General features: G+C 42.5%; 1 protein-coding gene across 3 annotated transcripts; it reads right to left on the bottom strand.

Moving 5' to 3' along the window:
* Positions 1-5,971: 5,971 nt before the first annotated feature.
* On the bottom strand, positions 5,972-25,513 carry LOC117705974 (double homeobox protein B-like). Of its 3 annotated transcripts, XM_076931271.1 has the most exons (7): positions 24,798-25,513; positions 24,112-24,177; positions 21,587-21,704; positions 20,827-20,981; positions 18,008-18,101; positions 17,449-17,594; positions 5,972-16,436 (listed from the first exon to the last, which is right to left on the bottom strand). In XM_076931271.1, the coding sequence occupies exons 3-7, from the start codon at positions 21,606-21,608 to the stop codon at positions 15,798-15,800; spliced, it is 1,056 nt and encodes a 351-aa protein (XP_076787386.1). In that variant the 5' UTR covers positions 21,609-21,704; positions 24,112-24,177; positions 24,798-25,513; the 3' UTR covers positions 5,972-15,797. The 3 variants fall into 3 exon arrangements, with proteins under 3 accessions (XP_076787386.1, XP_076787387.1, XP_034354664.2); XM_076931272.1 differs by lacking the exon at positions 24,798-25,513 and having other exon boundaries at positions 24,112-24,608; XM_034498773.2 differs by lacking the exons at positions 24,112-24,177; positions 24,798-25,513 and having other exon boundaries at positions 21,587-21,993.
* Between the last annotated feature and the right edge of the window lie 1,580 nt (positions 25,514-27,093).

Raw genomic sequence — 27,093 nt, 5'->3', positions numbered from 1 at the left:
TCCCTTTCCCTCTCCCTCCTCTCCCTCCTTCTCTTTCCTGTTCCACCCCCCATTTCTCTCCCTGTCTCCCCCTTTTCTTCCTTCCTCTGTCATTTTGGTTTATCCAACACCACTTACTCTCCTCTCTCATTTCTGCTCTGCCACCATTGAACCATCTTTCCCTTCCTTTCTCACTTTCTTTTCCTCATTCCTCCTTTTTTGGTGCTAAATCAGTACTTTCATTTTTCTTAATTAAAAAACAAAACAAACTGGTTTGCCTTGTAATGATGTTTGCTCCTTTTTCTATCCATATTGGGGTTGTAAATAATTTTAACTTTGGGGGGGGGGGGGAGGTTCTTCCCTCTAGTCTAAATACCTGGTTTGTTTATGAGTTCATGTTGCAGCAGTCTGCTTCCTGTCCTTTGGGAAGTCATGAAGAACGAGAACTCAAAAGACAAAGACCTACTAAGCAGAAGTTATATAAAACTGGAGGAATGTTCAGACCAGCAAACACACAAACTGTGAGTATACCATAGAAGTAATATAGACAAGCCAGACATATGCCTCCTCCAAATGCCTGTAACTTCAATAATCAAAACCAGAAATCATTGAAATGCCAAAGAACTCAAAAGCCTACCATTTTTAATGATCAGTTGCCATACAGAGTACACAACTAGAGAGATGAACAAAGTCAAGACATCAGTTCAAATCTTAGATATGAAATTCACCATGGAAGCAAATGTTTTAAAAAATAATAAAATTATAAGGGTCTAGGGAAAAGGTCCGTGGGTAAAATGCTTGCCTCCTGAATGAAAATGGGGACATGGCTGCTCCTGGGTATGGTTGTTGAGGTTTTATTGTAGCTATGAGGGAGAGCACAGCCAGATGTATCTGGAAGAGGCCAGACTGAACATGGCCACCAGAATAGACCAGAATATCAGAGAAGACTCAAGAGGAGGGCAAGAGAAGAAGGAAGGCAAAGGGGGCATGCAGGTCAAGAGAACCAAAGAGGATCTGTAGCCAATATGACTGAGTTATATAGGAAGCAGGAGATGGGGAAGGGAAGCCCCAGGCTGGAGAGGGTTAGGGTAGGAGGCTGGATAAGAGGTGCTGGGAGGAGCCACAGGTACTGAGTAAGACTTCGCCCCAGTTTCTTTGGGACCTGATACCCCAGCCTTTTGTTGATGATAAAGGGTGACATCATCTCTTCAATAATTTCTTCTGAGATATAATTGTGGTGGCTTTATCAGGGGCCCTAGGAAGGCTGAAATGTTGGTCAAAGCCAGCAAGAGAGTGAGGAGGGCAGGCTAGGGGAACATCTGTTTCCACCACTGCCCAGGTTATATAGAACCATCTGGGGCTAGTGAAATGCAGGCCTCTTTGGAGAAGTCTGGGATTCAGGTTCTGAAGGAGCACCTGTGTTAGGGATTGGTTCTAATGCTTTGAATTAATCAAGGATCTGGGTGTCCAAACACTAAAGGTCCTTGTCCCCAAATGGTTTTTGATCAATCAATAAAGAGCCAACTGCCAATGGCTGAGCAGAGAGAGGGGTGGAACTTTTAGATTATTCGGGCTAGGAACTGAAAAAGAGGAAGAAAGAATCACCAGGTTTTATAGGGAGATGGATGGAGCTGCAGAAGAAAAATCATCCAAAATGTAGGTGAGAAAGAATGCGCTCCCCCCCCCCCCCCAGAAGGGCTGCCTAGAAGCATCTTGGGCAACAAAGATGAGGAGGCCACCCAGAAAGAACAGGGCAACAGAAATAGATCATGATTTAGAGGACATTGAGTCAGGAGTACAGGAGGGAAATCTATGATAGCCAGGCAGAGGATTAGAACTGCCCAGCCTTTGAGCTGGCTAAGACATTTCAAAAATAAGCTAATGTGTGAATGTCCTTCATTGTCGTATCCAAAGAGTTCATGGGCCAGTGGCTGGATGTGTGTGACTCACTGTGAGCACAAAGCAGTGTAGCCCAAATTACTGCTACATACCTGAAGCTGGCAGTTTTGGAGCAGTTTGCAGTCTGCAGTTGATTGGAAACCTTTGAGACAAATATAAATGAGGGACAGAAGGTAAATTTAAGGAACATGGGGGAAACTTTGTATCTTGGACCTCCAGGCCTATGATTCTGATAGTTAGGGGGAACTTCCAAGACCAAGGTGGGGGGGGAAGAAAGAGAGAGAGAGAGAGAGAGAGAGAGAGAGAGAGAGAGAGGAGAGGAGAGGAGAGGAGAGGAGAAGAGAAGAGAAGAGAAGAGAAGAGAAGAGAAGAGAAGAGAAGAGAAGAGAAGAGAAGAGAAGAGAAGAGATTCTGCCCTCGGGAATAATCAGGTATGGAAATTTAGAATGTTGGTTGTCAGGAGTACTTACCTAGAGTCCGTTTGACCTGTGAGAGGAGGATCCAAGTCTCAGTAGCATTGCCACTTATGATGACCATTCTTGACTGTCAATTTGGTTATATCTGGAGTGAACTACAATCAAGAAACCGAGGGCACACCTGTGAGAGATTTTATGCTTGGTTTGAAGTGGGAGGATCCACTTCTAGTCCAGACCTTTAATATAGGAAGACACACATCTCTGATCTGGATCTTGAGGCAGAAAGCCATATGACTTCAATCTGGATCTTAAGGCTGGAAGACACGAAACTTTAATCCAAATCTTGAGTCTATGTAAGAACATAGAAGGAAGCTTTTGCTCTCTGCCTTGCTAGTGTAGCCATGCCTCCACTGGCATTGGAGACTATTTCTTCAGGATTCCAGCATCTACAGACCAGCTGAGACATCCAGCCTTGTGGAACTGAGCAACTACTAGATTCTTGAACTTCCCATTCACAGCCAGCCATTGTTGGAATAGCTGGACTGCAGCCTGCAAGTCATTCCAATAAATTCCTATTTTATATATAAGGAGATTTACTCCATAAATTCTATGACTGATTAATACACAGCTATTTGTAATCCGAACTGAAATCCTCATTGTAGAAAAAGCAGTAGATTTGTGTCATTGAGTCATAGTAAAAGCTTAGGGCCTCTCCCCCAACCCCCCGCCAAAAAAAAAAAAATTCTGGGTTAAAAACATGAACACTTTTCCTATCTAACCAGAGGGTTGGATATATTTAGAAGATGACTGTCTTAGAGTTTTATTGCTATGGAGAGACACCATAATCACAGTAACTCTCATAAAGGAAAACATTTAATTGGGGCTCCCTTAGAGTGTCAGAGGGTTACTCCATTGCCATCATGGCAGAAAGCATGGTGGCATGAATACAGACATGGTGCTGGAGAAGGAGCTGAGAGTACATCTAGTCCCCAGGCAGTAGGAGACTGCCATACTAGGCCTAGCTTGAGTATATGAGACCTCAAAGTCTACCTCCATAGTGACACACCTCCTAACAGTGCCACTTCCTACAAACATTCAAACCCATGAGTCTATGGGGCCCATTCCTATTCAAACAACCATAGAAACCAAAGGAAATATAAATTTTAATCTTGTGACTATGATAACGGTAGCAGTGCTTTACTAGGGCTAAATTAATTGCCCATCAGAACTCAATTGGTTAATATTAATACTCTGGACTTTTAAAATCCTGGTATAACAATAGCATAGAGAAGGAAAGAAATCTGAAACATTTCTCATTTTTAAATACCTTAAATCACTTCCTTAGACCTTTACAATTGTCATTTCTGTCTTAGGCCCTCACAACTCACATAAACTTTAAACCTTTTCTCTTCATCCAACTGTTTACCAGGGGTCACAAGTGGTTGATTACTGATATCAGTCATTTCTAAGCAAGTTCTTTTAAATAAAGGAAGTAGTAAAAAGTTACACTGAAACCTGTTTATGTCTTTCACTATGAAGTCTGCCAGCAAGGTGAACTGTGCTGAGCCTGCCTTTCTCAGCAGGAGACCTAGTAGCACTAGGAAAGTGAGACCAGATTTTACACTGGAAATGAACCCACCAGGTAGCTACAGCCCTAGGGAAAGAGCTGAGTTCCTGCTGCTGCTAAACTCACAAAAGCCTGCAGCTAGCCATCAACACCATCAGAGATCTGAGAGGATAAATTAGAAACTATAATTCGAATAGCCTCTTATCAGTAAAATGGCAGAGAACTACCCCTACCTGGACAGTTACTCTAGGCTCCCATGGTCTCAACGGCTTCATTGGGAAGCAAATGTAATAGGGTCGTTGTGAAAGACCCCCAAAGGGAGACCCCCCACTCAAGTCTCAGGAGAGACCAACTTGATGCAAGCACACGAGGCAGTCTAATGGTTGGCAGAGCTTCGGGTCGACACGTATCTCACACAAGAGACAGAGGAGTCGACCCAGAATCTCAAAAGCTTAGAGTTTTTATAGGCAAGGGTTGGGGGGAGTGGGAGATTTTCACGCGGTTACATATGATTGGTTATTTTACATTTTTGAACATCAGCAGGCTGTGTAAGCAAAGCAGGGCAGAGTACAGCTTCTGTGGGCAGATGCTTATCTAAGTTAGCAGGACATCTGGTTAAATTTAAATTACAATTTTTTGAGGGGGATGCCGAGCAGACCCAAAAAAGGGGGAAGGGTGGAAGAACAACAGATGGTCCATTACTCATTTGGACATGCCCGAGGCATATCTCTGTTCTTTCAAGGATGTCCTTGCATATTTTTTATCTTTATGGCCAGCCAGTTCCTGGGATGACTTAATAGGCCCTTGTCCTTTGTTCTGTAACTCTCCATTTTTTGTGACTGATTAACTGGGCCTTGGGCTAACAAACCTGCAGACTGACATTTTTAACTATTTAGATTAGGGAAAGGGAATCACAGGGCCCTGCTATTTTTATTAGTTTGGGCCTATTTTAAATTTTTCTTTTAGTTGGTTGCCACACAGGACAGCATTGCATCTTCAGCTGCTACATGGGGTGGCATTAGCTTTTGACTGCCAGACCCAGAAGGTCTTAGAGGTTTTCCCATAGAGGAGGAACTTGGGAAAATGCATCCACCTTGGCAAGACAGAGTAGAGCAGCCTACCCAGTAGTGTCTACAGTTGGGGCAGGGCCCTGGCAGCAGCATGTGAGGCATGGGGCAGTTTGTTGCCCAGTGATCAGCATTACCACAAACCAGGTGGAGTTGTCTATGTCCCACTGTCTTCCTGGAGACCTTACCTATAGAAGCTGGCAATTCTGTCCATCACAGGACGCTTTTTCATTAAACATTTTAAATGCCATATTCAGAAGATCTTTAAAGAGTTTGGGAACCAGTATCTATTGAGTATAGCTGATTTAAAACAGACCTTACTTGTTTCTAGTTACTTGCTTTAGGCTTAACCTTGAGAACATGTATAATTTTGCTTATCATTGTAAATGAATTATATATCTACTTAGCATGACTCTGAACATGGTTCTAAGCATATCAAAGAATTTAGCCAGGCCAGGTGGTGGTGGTGCACGCCTTTAATCCCAGCACTTGGGAGGCAGAGGCAGGAAGATTTCTGAGTTCAAGGCCAGCCTGGTCTACAGAGTGAGTTCCAGGACAGCCAGGACTACACAGAGAAACCCTGTCTCGAAAAACCAAAAAAAGGTACAGGTACCTAGGCACCTATCTTTAAGTTAGTTACTATTAACCTGAGTAGACCTTAGGAATTTATACGTCTTAATTATTAAACATACTGTGCTGGCTAGTCTTATGTCAACTTGACACCAGCTGAGTTATCTGAAAGGAGAGAACCTCAATTGAGAAAATGTTTCCATAAGATCTGGCACATTTTTTTTTAAATTAGAGATTGATGGGAGAGGGTCCAGCCCTATTGTGGGTGGTGCTACCCCTAGGCTCATGGTCCTGGGTTCTATAAGAAAGTAGGCTCGGCAAACCTACAAGGAACAAGCCAAAAAGCAGCACTCCTCCGTGGCCTCTGCCTCAGCTCCTACCTCCAGGTTCCTGCACGGTACATGGCACATCAACAAACAAGATTTCTGACAGCCCGTGAGTTTGAACAGTAATAATGACACACCAGGACCAGCTTCGGGAGACATATCAACTTTATTCAGAGTGAACCAAGGTTTATAAAATTTTGGGGAAAGGGTTAGGGAAATCCAGTATAGGCAAAGGTACAGGCTGAAGGCTAAGGTAGTGGATACCTCATTAGCATGGGAAGCATTGCAGGAATCTCTGGGGCATGCTACACTGGTTTTTATCAGGAGTAAAAAAGCTGAACCTGTAATCTAACCAAAGCTATGTGACAGGTATAGGGTGTGGTGTCTGGGATCCCCCAGGTTGAAAAGAGGAAGCCTTGCTGACAAAGGGAATCTGACATTTTGTGCCCAGCTCAGAAGGCTATCTGGAGAATGGTAGACTTCAACTTTATCAGGTCAAAATATTTTGTAGGCAGGACAGATTTTAGGGCAGCAGTTCTCAACTTTCCTAATGCTGTGACCCTTTACAGTTCCTCATGTTGTGGTGAGCTTCAACCATAAAATTATTTTCAATGCTACTTCATAACTGAAATTTTGCTACTGTCATGAATCATAATGTAAATATCTGTGTTTAGGTGATCCCTGTGAAAGGGCTGTTCAATCCCCAAAGGGACCCCAACCCACAGGTTGAAAACCACTACAATAGGGGAGACAGGTAAGTAAGTGTCTTAATAGAGAGTTGTTCACATGATGCCCCAAAGGGCATAGTAGGCTCCAGGAGCCAGAGATAGGACACACACAGAGTGGGCAAACAGAGACTCGGCAGGAGGGAGAAGGTAGAGGGAAGAAGCAGCTGAAGAGTTGGAGTCAAATATAGTGGGTGGCAGAAGTCAACATAGACAAGTGATCCATATACATACCTTAGGAACATCAAATCTGCTGCATGGTTTTCAAAGCCCAGTCCCTTGGAAGAGAACTCATATATGACACTCCGTGGGTTTGGTACCAGATGAAAGAAAATAAGAACATGACTGCTCCAAGGTACGGATGAGGAGAAAGTTTTATTGTAGATATGAGAGAGGGAACAGCCACAGGCACTTGGAGAAGTCCAGAATGAACATGGCCAGTAGAATAGACTGAGTTCTGATAGGAGAGAAAGAGGGAGAGAGAATGAGAAGAGAAAGGGGAGAGGAGAAAGGGGCATAGAGAACCAAGAAACTCATGTAGCCAAAATGGCTGAGTTATATAGGAATCAGAAGCTGGGTGAAGGGAAGCAAAGTCCCATGTGCTGGAGAGGTACAGGGTAGAAGCTGGGTTGGAAAAGGCTGGGAGGACCCACAGTTCTCCCAGTCCCAGGTCTCTCTGGGACCAGGTAACTCTAAGCCTGATGACTTGAGTTTGATCCTTAGGACTCTCACAATAGAAGGAAAAAAGCAACTCCCACAGGTTATCCTCTGACCTCTACACGTGCATACACACACACACACACACACACACACACACACACACACACACTAAACAAAAGTAATGACTTTTTTTCAAAAAACTAAAGCATAAATCTTAGAAACAAAAAAGTTAGTTTAAAAAGCTGAATTTTTAAAATTGAGAAATATCATCAATGGACTGTAACAGGAATGAAGCAATAGTAGGCCTGAAGACAAGATTGAAAGATTATTGCATTCAGGTACCATAAGGGGAAGAGAAAAAATAAAAACAAGAAATCATGACCACTTCAAAGGATTCTTGGACACAATTAAGAGATCAAACTTAAAAATCTTCAGGGCAGAGGAAGGAGCTGAATTTAAGAATTCAACAGAACAGGACACTTACTTAGTGAGATTACAGAAGAAAACGCCCAAGCGTGAACATCCACACACAGAACCTTCACAAGTCACACTACAGCTAAAGAAGACTGACAGCTGCAAACAAGAGGGTTACACAAAGGGCTGACAAGATGGCTCAGTAAGTGAAGGTGCTTGCCACCAAGCCTGACCTGTGATCTATCCCCAGAACCCACAACGAAAGGAGATAACTGACTTCAGCAAGTTGTCTTCTGACCTTCATGTGCATGCATGTGCTCGCACACACTTCCGCATACATAATACACAAGCATACAATAATAGTAACTTTATAAAATATTATCCAGGGGTTAGATGTAGAGGGCATGAGGTCCTGGTGCTCACAAGCAAGCAATAGGGAAGCTATAAATGTTAAACATGCAGGGTGGTCTCTTCAGTGGAAGGGGTGTACACCTGCTTCCTCTCAGAAAGCAGGGAATGGATATAGTTAATAGCCTGGTGATCTGCACTATCTGTAGGATCAGGCCTCCCCTGAGTGCCCCAGACAACTATGTTTATCCCAGACTCTTTCTCCCTAGACCTTTATCCTGAGCATTTTTTTCTCAGTCAGTAGAACCCATTCTATGGAAGACATCTCATATGCTTTGCAAAAGACGTGAACTTTGCAAAAGAGTTTCAGTATAGCCATGCCTTAAACATTATTGTGATCATTTTCACCAGGAAACATTTTCCCAAACTTGTATTATACTTAAATATGTCTAAAATGTACTATTAGATTCTAGTGCTGTTGTTCTCAACTGGGGGCGAGGGGTATTCAAAGATCCTTCCACAGGGATTGCCTAAGACCATTAGCTATATATACATACATATATAAAATTGCTTATATATATTATACACACACATGTAAAATATATATATATATATATATATGAATCATCACCACATGAGGAACTGTATTAAAGGGTTGCACATTAGAAAGGTTGAGAGCCGCTGCTCTAAATTAAACATCTGAACAAACACCAGCTAAGTCATGCTGAGCCAGATTTTCTTTTTGCATCATTTGGGTCCTTACTTGCTGCTCCTGGTGTTTGCAGAGACCCCCACAACTGGCATCCAATGTGAGGGGCTTAACCCTTCGAGAAGATAAGTTTTCTTTATAGAAATAAGGAGCGGGAATTCAGTTCTCTTGCCCAATGGTTATGACGGTAATCAAGTACATGGAATTAATATGGGTTCTTCTCAGTTCCCTGAGATAAAGTGGTTTATACAACTGTGATGATTTGCATATGCTTGTCCCACAGAGTGGCACTATTAGAAGGTATGGCCTTGTTGGAGGAAGTGTGTCACTGTGGAGTGGGCTTGGAGATCTTCCTCCTAGCTGCCTGCGGATGCCCAGTCTGTTCCTGGCTTCCTTCAGATGAAGATGTAGGACCCTCAGCACCTCCTGCATTATGCCTGCCTGGATGCTGCCATGCTTCTGCCTTGATGACAATGGACTGAACGTCTGAACCTGTAAGGCAGCCCCAACTAATTGTTGTCATTTATAAGACTTGTCTTGGTCATGGCATCTGTTCACAACAGTAAAACCCTAACTAAGACAACAATGATTGAAATATTTGTTAAGATCCAAAGCAGCAAATTATTCAGAGCAACAGCTTTGCAGCATAGGAACTGATGTAAAAGGGCCCATCCTGGCAGGGTTAGCTGGATGAATTCTGAGGCTGCTCAGATTCCAGGCCAGACACTAACATTCATGGCTTGCTCTCCCAAGCCATACAACTGGAACTTAAAGCTCTCTGGCCGCAAGGCCCTTTCTGCTACCTGGGTTTGGCTGAGCTCTGAGTAGCTTCTGATAAAACACCTGAGTTCCAAGGAATAGAGGGTGGGACTGGGCCACTGCAGCCTGAGCTAGGGCTTGGCTATCCCAGAGCCAAGTTTTTTATTTGTTTTTAAATTTGATCTCCCTCGCATCAGTATAAATTAGTCAATGGTCCCAACATGGGGGAAAAGTAAAACAGGCCCAACTTCTAGTAGAGAAACATTTATAACTAAGGCATAAAGCAGTGAGGTGATGCTATTTAAATTTCTTTAGGTATTGGTCATCCAGTATATGGATGACATTCTCTACCCCTGGTTATCTAATCACTATTTAAATGAATGCTTAGCTTTCCTGGTAAATAAAGTGAAAGAGCAAGCATTTGGGTGTGCCAATTGAGTATGCTCCCATCCACCTGTCACAACTGAGGATTTGGCTCAGCTCTTTTAAATTGTTGCTGGAGTCTCTCATTTGAGTTCTATAAGAAATGTAACACCTGAAGCAGAGTAGGTTATTAACCTATTAAATAATGTTGCTGCTAAGGCAGTAGCTCACAGGATTTATCCACCAGCAAAAAGCCTACAGAAATTATTGTGCTGCTGTATAAAATGCAGGTTGATTATTTGTTCCACATGGATAAGAATTGGCAGGTTGCATTAGCATGTTACTCCAGATCCACAGATAATTACTACTCAAAATGTCTCCTTCTAAGTGGTTTTTATAATTTAGAAAGGGGAACAGCCACAATTTTTTCTTTTAAAACATAGAAAATAGAGGGATCTAGGGGGTCTGAGTTCCTTGTGCTCTCTCTCTCTGTCTCTGTGTGTGTGTGTGTGTGTGTGTGCATCCAGCTATCCTTAGAACTGATGGAGAATACTCTCCAAAAAAAGTACAAACTAAAGCAATTCATGACCATTAAGCCAGCAGTGCCAAAGATACTTAAAGTAATTTTACACACAATAAGGAAGAAAATCAATCACAATCATAAGAAATTAGGGGAAAAAAATCACATAATGATAACAGGGAAGCACATGACCAATTTCTGAAAAAAAAAAATCAATAATGAATCCCATTACTTAACAGTCAAATACACTAACAAAATGTTCTTTAAACATGAAACAACCAAGCATTATTAACTATTCAGACCAGGATGTCACTAAGGTGAGTATAGGAAAAAGGGAAAAAAATAGGGGTATTCAATTCAGTCAGCAAACAAGTCAACAAAATCACAAGAATTCACACTTGCCTTCCAATAACAGCCTCAAATTCAGACAGCCATAATTTTTTCCTTAAAACACGCAGATTAGACGAGCAAGATGGCTCAGTGGGTAAAGGCGCTCACTGTGTATGCCTGACAACCTGAGTTCCATCCCTGATCCCTCGATGGAAGAAAAGAACTGACTCTTGCATGTTCTTCTCTGGTCTTGATACACACATGTGTGCGTGTATGCATACCCACATGCATGCATATGCACACATGCACACATGCTCATGCATACACACATATACACTAACAGTAATACTAGGTAACTAATTAAGTAATTACTAGGTTTTAATTTTTTTGCTAAGCACTCAGACCTCAGACTGGCTGATTGCTGAAGAAAGAAAGAAAGAAAGAAAGAAAGAAAGAAAGAAAGAAAGAAAGAAAGAAAGAAAGAAAGTTAGTTGGGAGCCGACTTTTAGCAGAAAGCGGCTATCAGCTTTGCAGCCATCTTGAGCCATATACCCTGACATGAGACTTGGATTACAATAGCCTACAACAGCTGAGCACACTCCGATAATCTTGGTTTAGATACCTTGGGTGCATGAGATTAAAGGTGGGTGAGATTAAAGGTGAGTAACTTAAGAGTGTGACTTAGAAGTGTAGAGATCAGATTTAGAGACAAGACCTAAGGTCATGATTATAGGTGTGACCAAAAGGCAGATCCCTGTACCTTCAGGGTACTGGTCAGAGCCAGAATGACACAGCTAGTACAAAACTGGTATAACAATACACAGAGGACCCGTGTGCCTGTTCTGAAGGTAAATATATCTGCTGCCACACCTGGCAACCTGACTTTGCTCTCTGAGACCCATAGAGTAGAAAGAGAAAACAAATTCATAAAAGTTGTCATCTGTGGCATATGCATACTTCCCATTATATAATGTACAGAATAAATAACTCTAATTTTAAAATAGATGCAAAAACAAATGGACTGAAAGACCCAGAAATGAGCCCACATAACATTACCAAAAAGATAGATTAGAGAAAATCTTCCTTAGTAAGTGGACACTGGATGTCCACATGCAGAAGACTAGAGCTAGAGACCCATCACTTATCCTGTATAAAAATCAACCCCAAATGGACCAAAGGCCTTAATATAAGACCTTAATATAAACATGATATAAGACGGCTCATCCAGGCAGTGGTGGCTTAGGCCTTTAATTCCACCACTCGGATCTCTGAGTTTGAGGCTAGCCTGGTGTACAGAATGAGTTCCAGAATAGCCAGGGCTACCCACAGAAATCCTGTCTCAAAATTGTTTTTTAAATTAAAAAAAATTTTTTGAAGCTATTAACTGCAAGGAAGCAAGCAGAGAAAAGACAGCTGAAGATATGAAGACGTAAGCAAGGACTTTCTGAAATGGACTCTAAAAGCTCCGGACAGAATAGCAAGCATTGACAAGTCATTAAAGAAACACAAGCCAGAACTGCACTGAGATTGCACCTCATCTCAGTCAGAGATGAGCATGAAGAAAAGAAGAGCAAATGGCTCAGCAGTTAAGAACACTGACTCTGCTTCCACAGGTCCTGAGTTCAGCAACCACACAGTGGCTCACAACCATCTGTAATGGGATCTGATACTCTCTTCTGACATGTAGGCCTATATGGAGATAGAGCACTCATATGCATTAAATAAATAAATAAACTAAAAGTCTCAAGGTCAGCATATAGAAAGATGACTCATCTAGTAAAAGCAGTTGCTATGGAAACCTGATCACCTCAGTTTGATCCCCATGACCCAAAGTAGGAAACAGAACCAAATCCTAACCGGCATGCAGGCACGCAGGCACATGACTGCACATATTTTTAAAAGTCAGCATGTAATAGAAACACCCTCAAACTCATCTTTGTGTGTCACTATTGTTTTGTGTATGTGTGCCACTATCATATGTGTGTGCATATTTGTTAATAAATCACATGTCAAAAAGAAAAAAGACCTCAAGTCAACAATCTAACTTTGCAACTCAAAGCACTAGAAAAAGAAGATTCATGACACTGTTTTGGCCCATGGTTTTGAAGTATAGGTAATACAAACAAGACAGACAAATGGGACTACTTCAAATATTAAAACTCTGGGCTGAGGGGTTGTATCAGCAATAGGATATATACTTAGCATGTACAAGACTCTGGTTTCAATCTCCAACAAGGATGAATGCACAGGCACATAACTAAAATTCATGTCCCTCAAAGCACACAGCATAGAGAAAAAGCAAAGTTTATGGAATGGTAGAAAATGTTTGCAAATCGTATCTTAAACAAGGCTAATAATATAAAGGAAAAAAAATGTTAGGGAGACTTAAGAGATGACTCCATGATTAAAAGCATTCAGTATTTTTGTAACGTTTCCAGGATCTGTTCCCAGCACCACATGATGGCTTACAACCATCTATAACTACAGTTTCAGGGGATCTGATGAAGACACCAATGCACATACATGTGTGAAAGCAAACCACTTACACATAAAATAAATAATGAAAGAGTATATTTTAAAAGCATTTAGAGTTCAACAAATGCTTCCTTAAGTAGTGAGCAAATCTGAGTAACCACGATAAATAGCACCATTACAGAACCCTAGGTTAAATCAGAAATGAGTTACCACCTCTCACACGTTAGAACAACCACTATCCAGGCAACAAGAACTAAGAGGCATGGGTGAGGATGTAAACAAATGACCCTGTGCTTTGTTGGAAGTAGAAAGGGATAGAGTCACTATAGAGAACAGTATGACAGCTTAAATAGACATCATAAGATCCAGCTCTGAAACTGGTATTGACCATCAACATGACCCAACCTAGAATCACTTGGAAGGATGGTTTCAATGAAGGATGGTCTTTATACAGTATGCAAAAGAATTGGATCTAAATATTATCTGCATGCTGTCATTCACTGTGACATCATTTCCATTGTTTAAAAGGTAGGAGCTACCCCAATGTCTATTGGTGGTGGACAAAATGTGGAATACACATATAATGCAAATTATTTATCCTCAAAAAAAGAAATTCCTAACACAAGCCAAAAATAACACACCTTGAAGACATTATGACAATAAAATAATCCATCTACAAAAGCAAATATGGTACAAATCCACCTACCCACGGTAGCTAGAGTAGTCAGACTCACAGAGGCAGCAGGCAGTGGGGCTGAGGAGTTGGTTCCCTTGGTAAAATGCTTGCTATGCAAGCATGAGGTCCCAACTTTGGATCTCCAGAACCTATGTTAAAAAGCCAGGTGGTGAAGCAGCTGTAATTCTAGAACTGGAGACCAGAGTCAGGAAGATCCCTGGAGCTACCTGGCCAGACAGACAGTTTCTCAACCAGAAAGCTCCAGGTTCAGCAAGAGACCCTGTCTCACAAAATAATGTGGACAGTCTGGGGAGGTGGCTCAGTGGTTAAGAGCAAATACTCTTCTTCCACAGAACTTGAGTTTGATCCCAACATCCTGTCAGGTAGCTCACAATTCTAGATTCAGAGCATCTAAAACCCCAGGCTTCCACAGGCACCTACCCTCATGGGACCATAATCACAGCCACCCAGACACGTATACATACATACATCGCTTGAAAATAGAGAACAATTTCTCTATTTGGAGGTAAAAGGAAGGCACTGGACTTTGGCCTCTGGTGCCCACTACATACACATAATAGAATTGTGGTTAGCAAAGGGTAAGGAAAGAGAAAACAGGAGGTTACAGTGCTCTGTAGTGTTCAGTAGGGGTCAAGCATATGCTGAAGTTTTAACAGCAAAGGGGCCGTACCTACAGATAAGATCTTCAAATATGTGATCAATGTTAAGAGAGCTCATACATGTAGGACCCTTAAAAGCCAAGGAGAGACACCAGATGTAACAGTTACAGGAGACTGAGACCTCAGAAATCCCAAGCAGTAAAGAGCCCCAAGAACTGCAGGCACCTGCCGATTGGGCTTCTGCCCTCTACGGCTGTGAAAATATACATTTTCTGTGACTTGGGATGTTCCATCTGTGGCACTGTTATGGTTGTTCAAATGACTCAAGTGACTGGAGTTTCATACCAGGCAGGAATAAGCATCTCGTTAGTGCTACTGTACCACACACTGAGTGAATGTTAGGCTGGTGACCAGTAAGTATTATTTCCTTTAACTCTCTGTGACCAAAACATCTACCAGAAGCAACTTGACAAAAGTGTTTATTTGGATTCTTTTCAGAGTGTTTTAGTCCTTTGTCACAGAGAGGCATGGTGATGTGAGCCTGTCTACACATCAGGAACATGTGGTGCATGCCATTCACATGGTGGATATAACTTTCTTTCTTTCTTTTTTTTTTTTAATTTTTTTTGTTTTTTGTTTTGTTTTGTTTTGTTTTTCGAGACAGGGTTTCTCTGTGTAGCCCTGGCTGTCCTGGCTGTCACTCTGTATACCAGGCTGGCCTCGAACTCAGAAATCCGCCTGCCTCTGCCTCCCAAGTGCTGGGATTAAAGGCATGCGCCACCACCGCCCGGCTGGATATAGCCTACGTCTGCGGTCAGGACCCACCTAAAAACTTCACAGATTCAAACAGCACCATCACCTGAGAGGTAAGAGTTCAAAACATGAACTTGTGAGAGACACTTCAGATTCGAAACATAACAGATGGTAAATGAAACTGTGAAAAAATTTTTTAAATTATAATTAAAATTAAAACCAAGATGGACAACGGAGGGATATATTTGTAGTGCCAACTATTTAGGAAGCTGAGGCAGGGGACTGACAAGCACAGGAGCTCAAAACCAGCCAAAATATCAACGAGATCAGATCTCAAGAATAAATAAGAATAAAAACAATTGCTCCCTTTGTGTGTCCATGTGGTTTATGCACATGCTAACTTGAACTTGTTCCATAATTCTGCAGACCTATTCTTCAATATATCCACTGACTTCACACCCAAGGGCAGGTTCTCCTGAATCCGAGTCACTGATGTACTTCTCCCCACGTGAAGAACCTGAAACTCTCCTGAGAAGCTCTCCAAGCCATGTACAGGAATACCCATGGAGACGTGGATGCAGAAAGAAGAGCTCCTTTGCTGAAACAGAAAAGGCTTGAGGCTTAAACGTACTGCTTTGGAGTTTGGTCAGCTTGACGAGACACACTCTGCACCTGCTGCGGAAGCGGCTCAGGTTTCTCAGACCAGTATTCATTGTCAGGCACCCAATCAGCAAGCATGGATAGGAACCATTCATCCCAATGTTGAAGAAAGGCAGAATCCTTTTGGTCCAGTTTCAAGAGGTGGTGCTTGACAGTTGGAACCTGAATAGAATCTTCTGAGGAGAGTTCAGCCAGACCACTGTTCTCACTCGGATTATGCCCTCCTTTTTGGATTAGGAGCCGTAAAGGAGGCTGAGTATGGAAGCCCTCCTCTCCTGGAGTTTTTACCGGTGATAAGTGACCAATAGACAACGAGGGATTTTGATCATCACCCCCTTGCTGCCCAACCTGGGAGGGTTGTAGTACTGTGGTCCCTGGTAACTGCTTCTGATGGCCCTTAGAGAGATCCAAAGGACCATTTGGCGTATGGGGTGGAGAAAGAGGCAGTATAGTTGAACCGCTGCTGGTGAGAGCTTTGGAAGGAGTGAGTTGACCAGCAGTCTTCTGGGCAGGGCATTGGCTGCTCTGGGGCAGATGAGGAGTTGCCCGAGTGCTCTGTCTTGGGTCTGGGTGCCGTGCTCTCCGGTTCTGAAACCATATCTAAAACACACACACACACACACAAAGAGTCCTGAACAACAGAAGTGATTCCATCTATCTCTTATGTTTGCTAAACAGAAGCAAATAGAAGGGTACACAGGCTAAATTTTCAAATGCAAGTTCTTGGAACTTCATTTCCTCCAATTTAGAGCCCACATTCCACATCTCTATCACCTCCCAATAACCCATTTGGATTTTGAGCAGATTCTTTGCAGTGATTAACTCTGAGCTCTTCTGATCTATGGAGCTCTGGGAACGCATCATCTCGGAGACACACCTGGAGGCAAGCTTGACTAATCTGTGTTTCTCAAGCTAACTAAATTGACAGTCAAGATTAAGTAAACCATGGCACATGGTCATGGGTAAAATAATACCGTGGTGGAAAAGGTAGAAGAGTTAGACTCTGTCCATCTGATACCCAGCTCTGACCCAGGAATCCATCTCAAAGACAGGGTGAATTTCTGCTTACCAAGGAGCTCCTAAGACCGTGGAACTCCCAGAATGCATGGAAGCACAAATGACTGATCCAAAAATAGGATTAACTAAGGACGCTTCAGAAGAACGCTTATCCATCTCCATACGAACAGAACAGGAACTCTCAAACCGTGTAGGCTTTATTCTAGATTCCTTAGACCATGGTCAGAGGTGAGCTGAGGGCTAGGTAAGCAGACATCCCATGCCTATCGGCGTCTGAATGCTAACTAACATCCTAACACATGGAACAGCACCCTCGTCCTCTGGGGCTCAGTTTACAGTATTTCCAAGGACTGTGTTCTCAAAACAGGAGTGACTGTCACACTTTCACCTAACTTCCCTTTCTTATTTCCTATGATTCTGCAGGTCTGATGTGACTGTTTCTCCAGACTGTCACTGGCAACACACAGTATCTACACCCCATGTAGAGCAGCGGGACAGCTACAAATAGCCTGCCTTTGTCCAGCAACAGCTCAGGAGAGAAGCAGCTTACAGTAAGGACAACGGCTGCCAGAGACAGAGCGCATGCACAACGTACATGAATTCTGGATTCTGGGATGCCTGTTTGTTGAGCCAGTTTTTCCCTGGTAACGATCCCAGGGAATCGATTCTTCTCAAAAGCTTCAATTAGAATATCAGTCTGGAACTTTGTGAAATGCGTTCTGCTCCTTCTAGCTTCTTTAACTAATTCAACATAAGCACACAACAGGGTTTGCAGGTCAATTTTTACATTTAAACTTGAAAAAAAACATTTTGAATGAACATTGTTCATAAAAACAATGACTTGATGAAACCCCAGAGGTAACAGGACACAGCCTTAATAAACAATGGAAATAAAAGTGGGGAAGCTTTTCTTGCTAAGAGACCATTCCCGTAGCCCAGGCTAGACTCAAACTCTCTAGATAGCCAGAGATGACCTTGAACTTTCTCTTGATCATCTAGGTTCCAGCTCCCAGAGCAGGGATTATAGCTACCACACCCAGTGAGATAATGTTTATGTCTCCCACCCCTCTACAGAATATTTCTCCACAACATGCAGTTGCTTATGCTCCCAAAGAAATCTATGGAGAAGTTAGGTTTGAACTAGTGGACTTCACCTCTAGGTTTATCCTGTTCCTGCTCTTGGCTTTCTTCAGAGCAACATGCAAACTCTGCTTGCTTCTGTATTTTTCTGTGCTTTTGAAACCAAGTCTATGTGGAGAAAGAAAATGAGGAGAGGGGTCACATAGGAAGTGGTTGCAGCTCAGTTTAAATCACTCCAAACATCAGCCAAATGAACTGATTGGGCATCTGCCCTCAAGACCATGTCCAGAAGAGGAAGATATCAGCCTGTTGTTTTTATTGTTATGTTTATCTAAAACACCAACAAGAATCTCTACACTCATTCTCCCTCTTACTCCCCCAACCCCCTGACACACACACACACACACACATATATGTATATGTATATATATAGTATATACATACATATATAGATACTATATATATTATATAGTATCTATATATGTATATATACATTTAACAAGTGTATATATATATACTATATATATATTATATATATGTATATATATTATATGTGTGTGTATATATATATTATATATATACGTATATATACATGTATATAATATATATAAATATATAATATATATATACACTTGTTAAGTAGGTAAAATATCCACTGCTCATTTCTAGGCCCCTCTTCTTAGCAAATATTATTTCACAATGTACAATACACATAGACTTAATCTTTGAAAATCATTCCCTAAACAGGAAGGCAGAGTTGACAACAGAAAAAAAAAGTTCAGCTAACACTAATTTCTGGTTATAGCTTATATTATTTCACTCCAGGGAAAGCCAGAAATAAGAAGACTCCCACGAATGCGAACATCTAGTTTTAAGACGTATCACAGGCTGGAGCAATGGCTCGACAGTTAGAAGTACAAGTGCCTAATGCTCTTGCAGAGGTGCTGATTCCCAGCACCCATATCAGGGAACTCACAACTATCTGTAACTCCAGCTCCAGGGCATCTGACAACTCTGTATTCACACTTGTATTCACATGAACACATGAAACACACACACACACTTAAAAATAACAAAGATAAGTTTTTAAAACTATATTCACTACTATAATTAAAATTATTTGCTATGTGGGGGTTTTGTTTGTTTATGTTTCTAGTTATTTCTGAGTTTTTGTTTGTTTGTTTGTTTTGAGACAGGGTTTCTCTGTGTAGTTCTGGCTGTCCTGGAACTCACTCTGTAGACCAGGCTAGCCTCGAACTCAGAAATCTGCCTGCCTCTGGCTCCCAAGTGCTGGGATTAAAGGCGTGCGCCACCACCGCCCGGCTATCTCAAAGACAACCATTATCAGCTCTGTCACTAGGCAGAGGCCTTGCAGTCTTAAATGGCCAAGTCCAAGCATTGTTCTCAAAGGCTCTTTATGTTTTCCAAATTCAATATTCAAAATAAGTTTTCAAATTACAGCCTATGAATAGCTGGAAGCTTCCAACTAATGAGTAGTTAGAAAGGTCCCCAGAAGCCACCAACATCCGACATGATTCTGAACTTTTCCATCAGTTCAAGTCTCTCTGGTACCCAGACACCAGGTGTGCCTACCTGGAACAATTTCATTAGTTCAAGTCTCTTGGGTATCCAGTCACCAGGTGTGCCCACACAGAACATTTTCATTAGCATTATTTGTGTAGGCCATCTCCCAGACCTGGACAGTTTATCAGGACATACAAAAATTGTCTTCTCCCCAGGATTTTGGAAGACTAAAGCCATTATAGCAAATCACTGTGCACCAAATGTAAAAACTGGAGTTCATTTTCTCACCTCTAAAGGTTTAAATGTTTGTCTTCACTGGTTTAAATACCAGTCCTTGTGATATAACCATACATTTCACTCCTCTAGTTCATCTTTTATTATCAACTCTGCAATCCTGAGCATATAAGTACCAGGACAGTCCAAAAACCAAACCAAAGTGGCCCACAATCCAGTAAATAATCCCATACCTGTACACAGGCAAACAGCTCTAATCAAACTTGTCAGGTTATAAAGAAAGAGAAAGGGGAAGTGGAAGAGAAGAAGGTTGAAGAAAAGAGGAAGGAAGAAAAGAGGAAGAGAAAGAGAGAGAGCTGCAGTACACACCTGTGACTCCAGGACTCCAGAGACAGAGGCAGGGGGATCTCTGAGTTCCAGGCTGTGAGCAGCTTAATCTACACAGTGAGATTCTGCCTCAAAAACAAACTAGGAAGTGGTTGGTACACACCATTAATCCTGGCACTCAGGAGGCAGAGGCAGGAGGATCTCTGAGTAAGAGGCCAGCCTGCTCTACAGAGAGAGTTCCAGTATAGACAGGACTACCCAGAGAAAATAAAGAAAAGATTAAAGTAATAAGAAAAAAGGAGAAAAGAGGTCCAGAGGGACTGGGAGAATAATGAGAAGGGAATTCAGAGAGGATTATGAAGCTGTCACAGAATAAGTTAAAAGGTGTTAATAAACAAAGGAGAAAAGATTAAAGAAGAGGACTAGCTTACATACCAGCAGTTTTCATAAGATCTTGACTTCCCTATTTTCTCACAGATATATGGCAATTTTATTCCTTGGGCACTAACAATGAAAGGTTATATGTTACTCTGCTGCTGACATAATTTTCTAAGATCTGTAATTCTCAAGATAATGACTTTATTACCTCCTATGGGGAAACATGAGCTGGCTCTCCCTTTCCCTCTGTGCAGGCTTACCACCAATATTTCCTTCCATAAGATATGAGCACAGCTTCCATTTTTATCTTTCCATTGCACATAGAATAAATTTAGCAAAATATAGCACACTTAAGAGAGCTGCCCAGAAGAACCTAGCTTAGCTTTGCTCTTTGACTTGACTCAGAGAGAGAAAGGGGCCTGATGCCTACCATAATTTGAGACTCAGAGATGCCGAGTTCCTTAGCCAGATGTCCCCTGGTAGCTAAATCAGGATTGGGATTCTTTTCAAACCACACATGAAGAGTGTCCCTTTGACTCTGACTTAGAATAATTCTCCTTCTCCGAGCTTCTTTTTCCAGTAGGCCTAGCAAAGAGAAGACAGACAAAGAAGTGTGAAGGATCTCTTTCCTGGCATGAACTCCTGCTTTGTCTGCTTCATGCAGAGGGCCCAGACATACAATGATGACTATGTATTTTTACTTTAGGGATAGTCTTAAGCCATGACAATAAGGACATGCACAAGCATAAACATGCATTATAGAAAGCATAATAATCTTATAAGACTAAACACAAGAAATGACAAGTCCTCCACAATAATACATACAGAGAGTAATGGAAATGAGAAACATGCACATTTATGAAACAAGTACATATTTAGTATAAAAGTTGAACTTCGGAATAAAACATTTTCATAAAATTAAACTTTAGGTGTTTCATTCTCTCTTCATCCAAAGTATCCACATTTCATAGTCTGAGTAGAAGTCTCCTTTGTAAGAGCCCTAGCTGTCATTGTAAACTGAAAGTTACAAGAATTCAAAATACTTGTCCATCTACCCACCCAAACTGTCACTAAAACCCAGTTCTCAGACAATGTAATAATCATGAGTGACATAAAAGTTCTGAGGTTTGGGAGACAAAAGAGGGAGACCCTTGGCATAGCCGCAAGAACCAGCAGGGAGGGAAACTCACCAGTAGTACAGTTTAGATCCATGCTGCAGCTACCTGGATCCCAAGAGGCCCCAGAGAGCTGTTCACAGAGACACACGATGTAGGAAAGTCCAGAGTGGCTCACCCATCTCTTAAATACCTGTTGGTTGATTAATCCCTTCATTAAATATGCAACAGCACTGAGGCAAATCTTGATAGTCAACTTGATTGGATTAAGAGGTTCCAGGGAGATTAGTGAACCCCGCCTCTGGGTGTGTCTGGGGTGTTTCAGAGAAGATTAGATCATAAGAGAATTGAGCTAATCACTGGTTTAACCCTTTGGTTGACTGAAGTTAAAAGACTCTTGACAGATGATGAACTCAGGTGGAGCAGATGGGTTGCTAGCTGTGTGGCTTTAAAGGACAGGTCTTGGCCCTGGTGTGCATTCCCCGCCCTCTCTCTCTCACCCCCTCTCTCCCCACCTCCCTACCCCTCCTACATTTTCAAGAAAAATGAGCCTCAGACTAGTGCCACGATATTCTGCCTGACCTCGGGCCCACAGCAATGGACTCTGGTAATCACGGGTAGAGCTCTGAACTACTGAGCAAGAAATGAATTCTTCCTCCTTGAAGCTGTCTCTCTGGGGCACTTGTTAGCACAATGTAAAATTTGACAGACACAGCCACCTAAGAGGAATTTGAAGTAATTATCACAAAGGAGAAGTTGGATTTGGAAGAAAGTGCAAATTCTTCTGGGTAATTTTGCACCCACCCTAACACCTCTCTGTGTGTGGTTTTACTTCTGAGCTCTCTAGAGTGCACCTGCATGTTATTTTTATAATCATCATTGCCATTCTCCTCTTCCTCCTCTTCCTCCTCTTCATTGTTTGCTGTGCTTGGTATGGAACCCAGTCTCAGACAGGCTGGGTAAGAAGCGTTCTACCACTGAGCTGCAGTTCCAGGGCCTCCTATTCCTTTTAGGTTGTTTTATTTCCTAATGACCCTGACTTGGCCATGTTCTATGATATATGAGGAGTCTCACCTTTGTTTCCTAGTTTTAAACTTTTTCTCATCTTCTGCCAGAACACATTTCTGCTTTTGTTCTGCCCTTGCTGATCTGATCGTACACCCAAGAAGCCAGCCTAAGCTCTCTACAAACTTGATTCAACCTCAGTGTAGGTGTGCCACAAATGAACTTGGCAGACGTGATTAAAGAGAAAAACTAGGTGACTTTAAGTAAAGCAGACTGCCCAGTATGGGTGGGACTAACCTAGTAAGTAGGAATGGAAAATAGTAAAGCTGAAGAAGGTCTCCTGGAGGTGGTCAACAATGGGAGCAGCACGATGGCTCTGGCCGAGTTCCAGCCTTATTAAAGAATAAATAACAACTTTGCATAACTTTCCCTTTCCTTTCCTAGCCGGTCCTGCTGCTGTGCATGTACACACGTGTGCTTTCTATGCACAGACTTTATGAGCATGCTCATATGCAGACTTGAAAAGCTCTTCCATTACCTTCTCTACCCAACTCTCATCTAATACAAGGTATATTAATAACAATTAACTTCAGAGGCCAGTGAAATGGCTGAGCAGGTAAAGGTGCTTGTTGCCAAGTCCAGACAATCTTTTAAGTTCAATTCCTGAACACCCTATAGGAGACAGCAACTCCCACAGGATGTCCTCTGACATCTACGTATGCCATGGCATGGATGTGCCCCACACCCATACACACATAAACACATGAATAATGAGTTAAAGAATAAATAACAACTTTGCATATGGTAAGAAAAGAATGAACCTCACCCAAGAGTTTTGCTCTTCTGAGGAAATGTGTTCAGGAGAGAGTTATAGAAAGTTGAAAGTATGATCCTGCTGGGTTTTTTTTATATGCATCTACAAATAGCTTAGAAGAGACAGGCAGACTGGAGAGATGGCTCAGTGGTTAAGAGCATTGACTGCTCTTCCAGAGGACCTGAGTTCAATTTCCAGCAACCACATGGTGGCTCGTAACCATCTGTAATAGGTTCTGATGCCCTCTTCTGGTGAGTCTGAAGAGAGTGACAGTGTACTTACATACATAAAATGTACATAAATACATCTTTTTAATAAAAAAAAAAAAAAGAAGAGACATAGGCATGCCAAGTTTGCATGGCTATTGTGCCTCTGTTGAAAGCAACAGTTGAATTAAAACTGCTAGTGAGAAATAATTTCAGTTGTCTATGTTGCTAAAGAAGAAAAAGACAGTTGGTGCTTTAACAAGGCTAATAGGCTCAGGATATTTGAGAAACAAACTTAGTTTCGTTTCTGGCTGTGATAAACTACCCTGATGCAAGCAATTTAAGAAAGGAAGAGTTCATTTTGGCTCACAGTTCCAGGGCACAGTCCACCATGCAGGGATGTCAAGGCAGCAGGAGCCTGAAGCAGCTGGTCATATTGTTTCCGAAGTCAGGAGGAAGACAGCCAAGGGTGCCGTGCAGCTGCTCAGACCGACTTCTCCATTTTAACGAAGTCCCGAACCCAAGCACCCTGTCCCGGGAATGGAGGAGCCTGTTTTGAAAGTGGACCGTCTCACCTTATTGGTCTAATCAAGAGAATCTCTCACAGATGTGTCAGGCTTTCCTTCTAGGTGAGTAAAAACCTGTTGAGGTAATGATCCATTCAATCATACATCTCCACCAATCCTAGGAAAACTAGGATTTACCACAGGGGGAGTCTATTCCACCATCAAGTTTTCTAGTGTGTTTTACATTATAATCAGACATTAATTTTTAAAAAACTGTTTGCTGACCCCTTAATATTGCCAATTTTCCATTGACCGTAACCAAAACTCACATTTCACATGCATGTAATGTTAAAAATATTTTTTTTAATCGACAAGATATATTCTTGTGGCTTGGGATAAAATAATTGTCGTTTTTACTTAAAAAAATATTTAGGAAAACAAAAGCAAAAAAAAAAAAAAAAAATCTGGGAGTCCCTGTAGCTAGCTAGGTGCAATCAGTTGCATTAATTAACCTTTATGAGTGTGTTACAGATATCCGTGTATGATATGAGTGTTAGTTAAAAAAAAAAAAAAAAGCCACGTGACTAAACTAATGAAAAAAAAATGTGTGTGGAAAAATACTATCTAAACCTACAGGATCCTACCCAGATGGTAAAGCAAGGAAAACCCCAGTAGCCCCACATCCCCCTATGTATTTGCAAATTACAGGAATCAGGGATCTAGCCCGTGTGTTCCAGCCAGGCAGCAGAAATTACCTAATTAGGGCAATCGCATCTGAAACTGAAGGATGTAGAAAACATCTCTCCAGCAGCAACTTGGTGTCCCACTGATACTACCTCGTCCTCTTCATAGTCTCCTCCTCTCCCCACTCCACATACCCATTTCCCCACTGTATCAGAAGAGAAAATATTTGCTTTCTGGGGTAAGATGGCGGATTGGACGCTTCCTCCACTCAACTCCGAGATAGAAGAGTCAGGGTAACAAAGAACAGACCATATCCCCGGGACAGAAAGAAAGAGCATCAGAAAGAGGTGACAGGACAGATGAAAGAGGATGGGAAAATAGAAAGGCTAAGGCAAGGGCAGGCGAAAGCAATCTGCAGTTCCAATCCCTGCAGGGGGAAAGAAGAGCTGGAGCCCCAACCACTCGTAAGCCTGTCAGCCTTGGTGACAAAAGACTGGCAGCCCCAGCTGCAGGATAAACCCACAGTACTCGCAAGCCTTAATCCAGTGAGGGGCGGGGGTGGGGGTGGAGGGATAATGCCTCCTCCGGTGGGGCCCGTTAGCTGAGGAAAAGAAATCTTGCATCCAATCCCCGCATCCAAACCCCTACCCAACCCGGTGCTTCAGGAGTGCTATACCAGATGCCTAGCCGAGAAAGGACCTATTGTTTGAGACTAGGCTACTCTGGGACTCAGAAAACAAGGAACAGTCAGTCGCAAGTCAGAGAGCATGGGGCCACTCTGCCAGAGAGCCAGAGTGGCAGACCGCTACCAGACGCAGATGCAAAGGGGGAGGGTCGGACGTGGGCTGGCTGGGAAGTTTTAGGGGCGGGAACTCAGCGGGGGCGCCCCCTCCCTGAGTGCTAGGAGCGGGGCCCCACAGCCAACGGATCCCTGCAAAGACACAGAGAGATCCAAGTCCTGGCTGGCGGATTCCTCAGCCTCTGGAGTTGCCTCCAGTTTGCTGCATAATGAAACAAAGCGCCGGGAGTCTAGAGCTGGCAGATACTTCCAAGAGGGAGGTGTGCTGCTGGGCTGGGGCTGTATGCCCGGAACTAGGCAGACAGTTTGTCATCCCCACCCCGTGCAGAAATCAAGCACTCATTGATTCCCCACTCCGAGGACATCCCTGTCATTTCTGGATGTACAAACTTAAGGGGTGGGCGTCTATGGGTTGGGAAGCTGCCCGGTTCGCAGGCCACAAAGCATACTTTAGCCAGCAGCTGACAAACACAAAGAGGAAAAGCTAATAGCTCACGGCCCACCCTTGACTGAAGCAGAACCGCCTGCATAAACAAACCAAAGGCTTTCAACAGGCTTTAGCACTGATTCACTGCCCTCCCCTCCTCCCCCCAACCTGGCAGATTCCAGTACTAAGAACCCCAAAGAAAGTCTCTTGATCCCCCCCCACACACTTTTTCCTTTTTACTATATTTCTACTTTATTTTATTGATATTTACCTTTTTGTTCCTCTTTTACTTACATACCTTTACTTATAGACTTTACGTTTTTACTTCATATTTATAGCCTTTCTCATATCTTTGCTTAACCTTGTTTCATCTTTCCCTTTTCTTTGCCCCTTCCTTAATTTCATCCTTTTATTATTATCTTTATTAATTTTAATACTTTTTTCCTGTTTTTCTTTTCTTTTTTTTTTTTTTTTTCTTTTTTGGTTTTTCGAGACAGGGTTTCTCTGTATAGCCCTGGCTATCCTGGAACTCACTCTGTAGACCAGGCTGGCCTCGAACTCAGAAATCCGCCTGCCTCTGCCTCCCAAGTGCTGGGATTAAAGGCGTGTGTGGTGGATAGCCCTAGCCTCTTGTTGTCATGGTAACTCCACTCCTGGGAGGGGCTGCGAAGGAGGAGTGAATCTTGTAAACCTTCTGTCCAATCAAATTTGTTAAATAAAGGCTACAGCCAGTGATTGGGCAGTAGAAGAGGAGTGGGAGGAGCCAGAGGAGGAAAAGGGGGAAGACGAGGAGAGTAGAGGAGAGAGAAGCGGAGGAGTTGGCAGTTGGCCGAGGCAGAGGGCAGTTGGTCGAGAGAGAAAGAAGACGAAGAAGGCTTTGACCTAGGAAACCGCAAGTTGTTAAGAGCTCTCATAGCCGGGGAAATAGTGTAGTTTAATGGTAAATCTGCCCAATCTAGGCATGCAGCATTCATTTGATACTTATTGACTTGTGTCGTTATTCTATGGACTCCCTATGGGCAAGAGATTTACCGCAACAAATTGGCGCCCAACGTATTATTTAGAACTCAACTAACTTGAGACGAAAGAACAAAAGAAAGGTTACAAAGTACAAAAACTTCCCCAACGGCCAAGGTCAGGA

Source organism: Arvicanthis niloticus, chromosome 3 (genome assembly GCF_011762505.2).
Source record: "Arvicanthis niloticus isolate mArvNil1 chromosome 3, mArvNil1.pat.X, whole genome shotgun sequence".
In the NCBI taxonomy this organism is placed as follows: domain Eukaryota; kingdom Metazoa; phylum Chordata; class Mammalia; order Rodentia; family Muridae; genus Arvicanthis; species Arvicanthis niloticus.
The sequence above is the reverse complement of the archived record's forward strand: the minus strand, read 5'-3'. Positions and strand labels throughout refer to the sequence as shown.

What these genes read in the sequence shown, in the direction of transcription:
- LOC117705974 (XM_034498773.2), bottom strand. Translation starts at nt 21,728, where the DNA reads ATGAAGGGATTAATCAACCAACAGGTATTTAAGAGATGGGTGAGCCAC. An exon ending in GGATCTAAACTGTACTACTG is followed by an intron (nt 20,982 to 21,586) that starts GTGAGTTTCCCT and finishes TCTCTTTGCTAG; the next exon opens with GCCTACTGGAAAAAGAAGCT. An exon ending in TCCCAGAATCCAGAATTCAT is followed by an intron (nt 16,437 to 17,448) that starts GTACGTTGTGCA and finishes TGTGTGTTTTAG; the next exon opens with ATATGGTTTCAGAACCGGAG.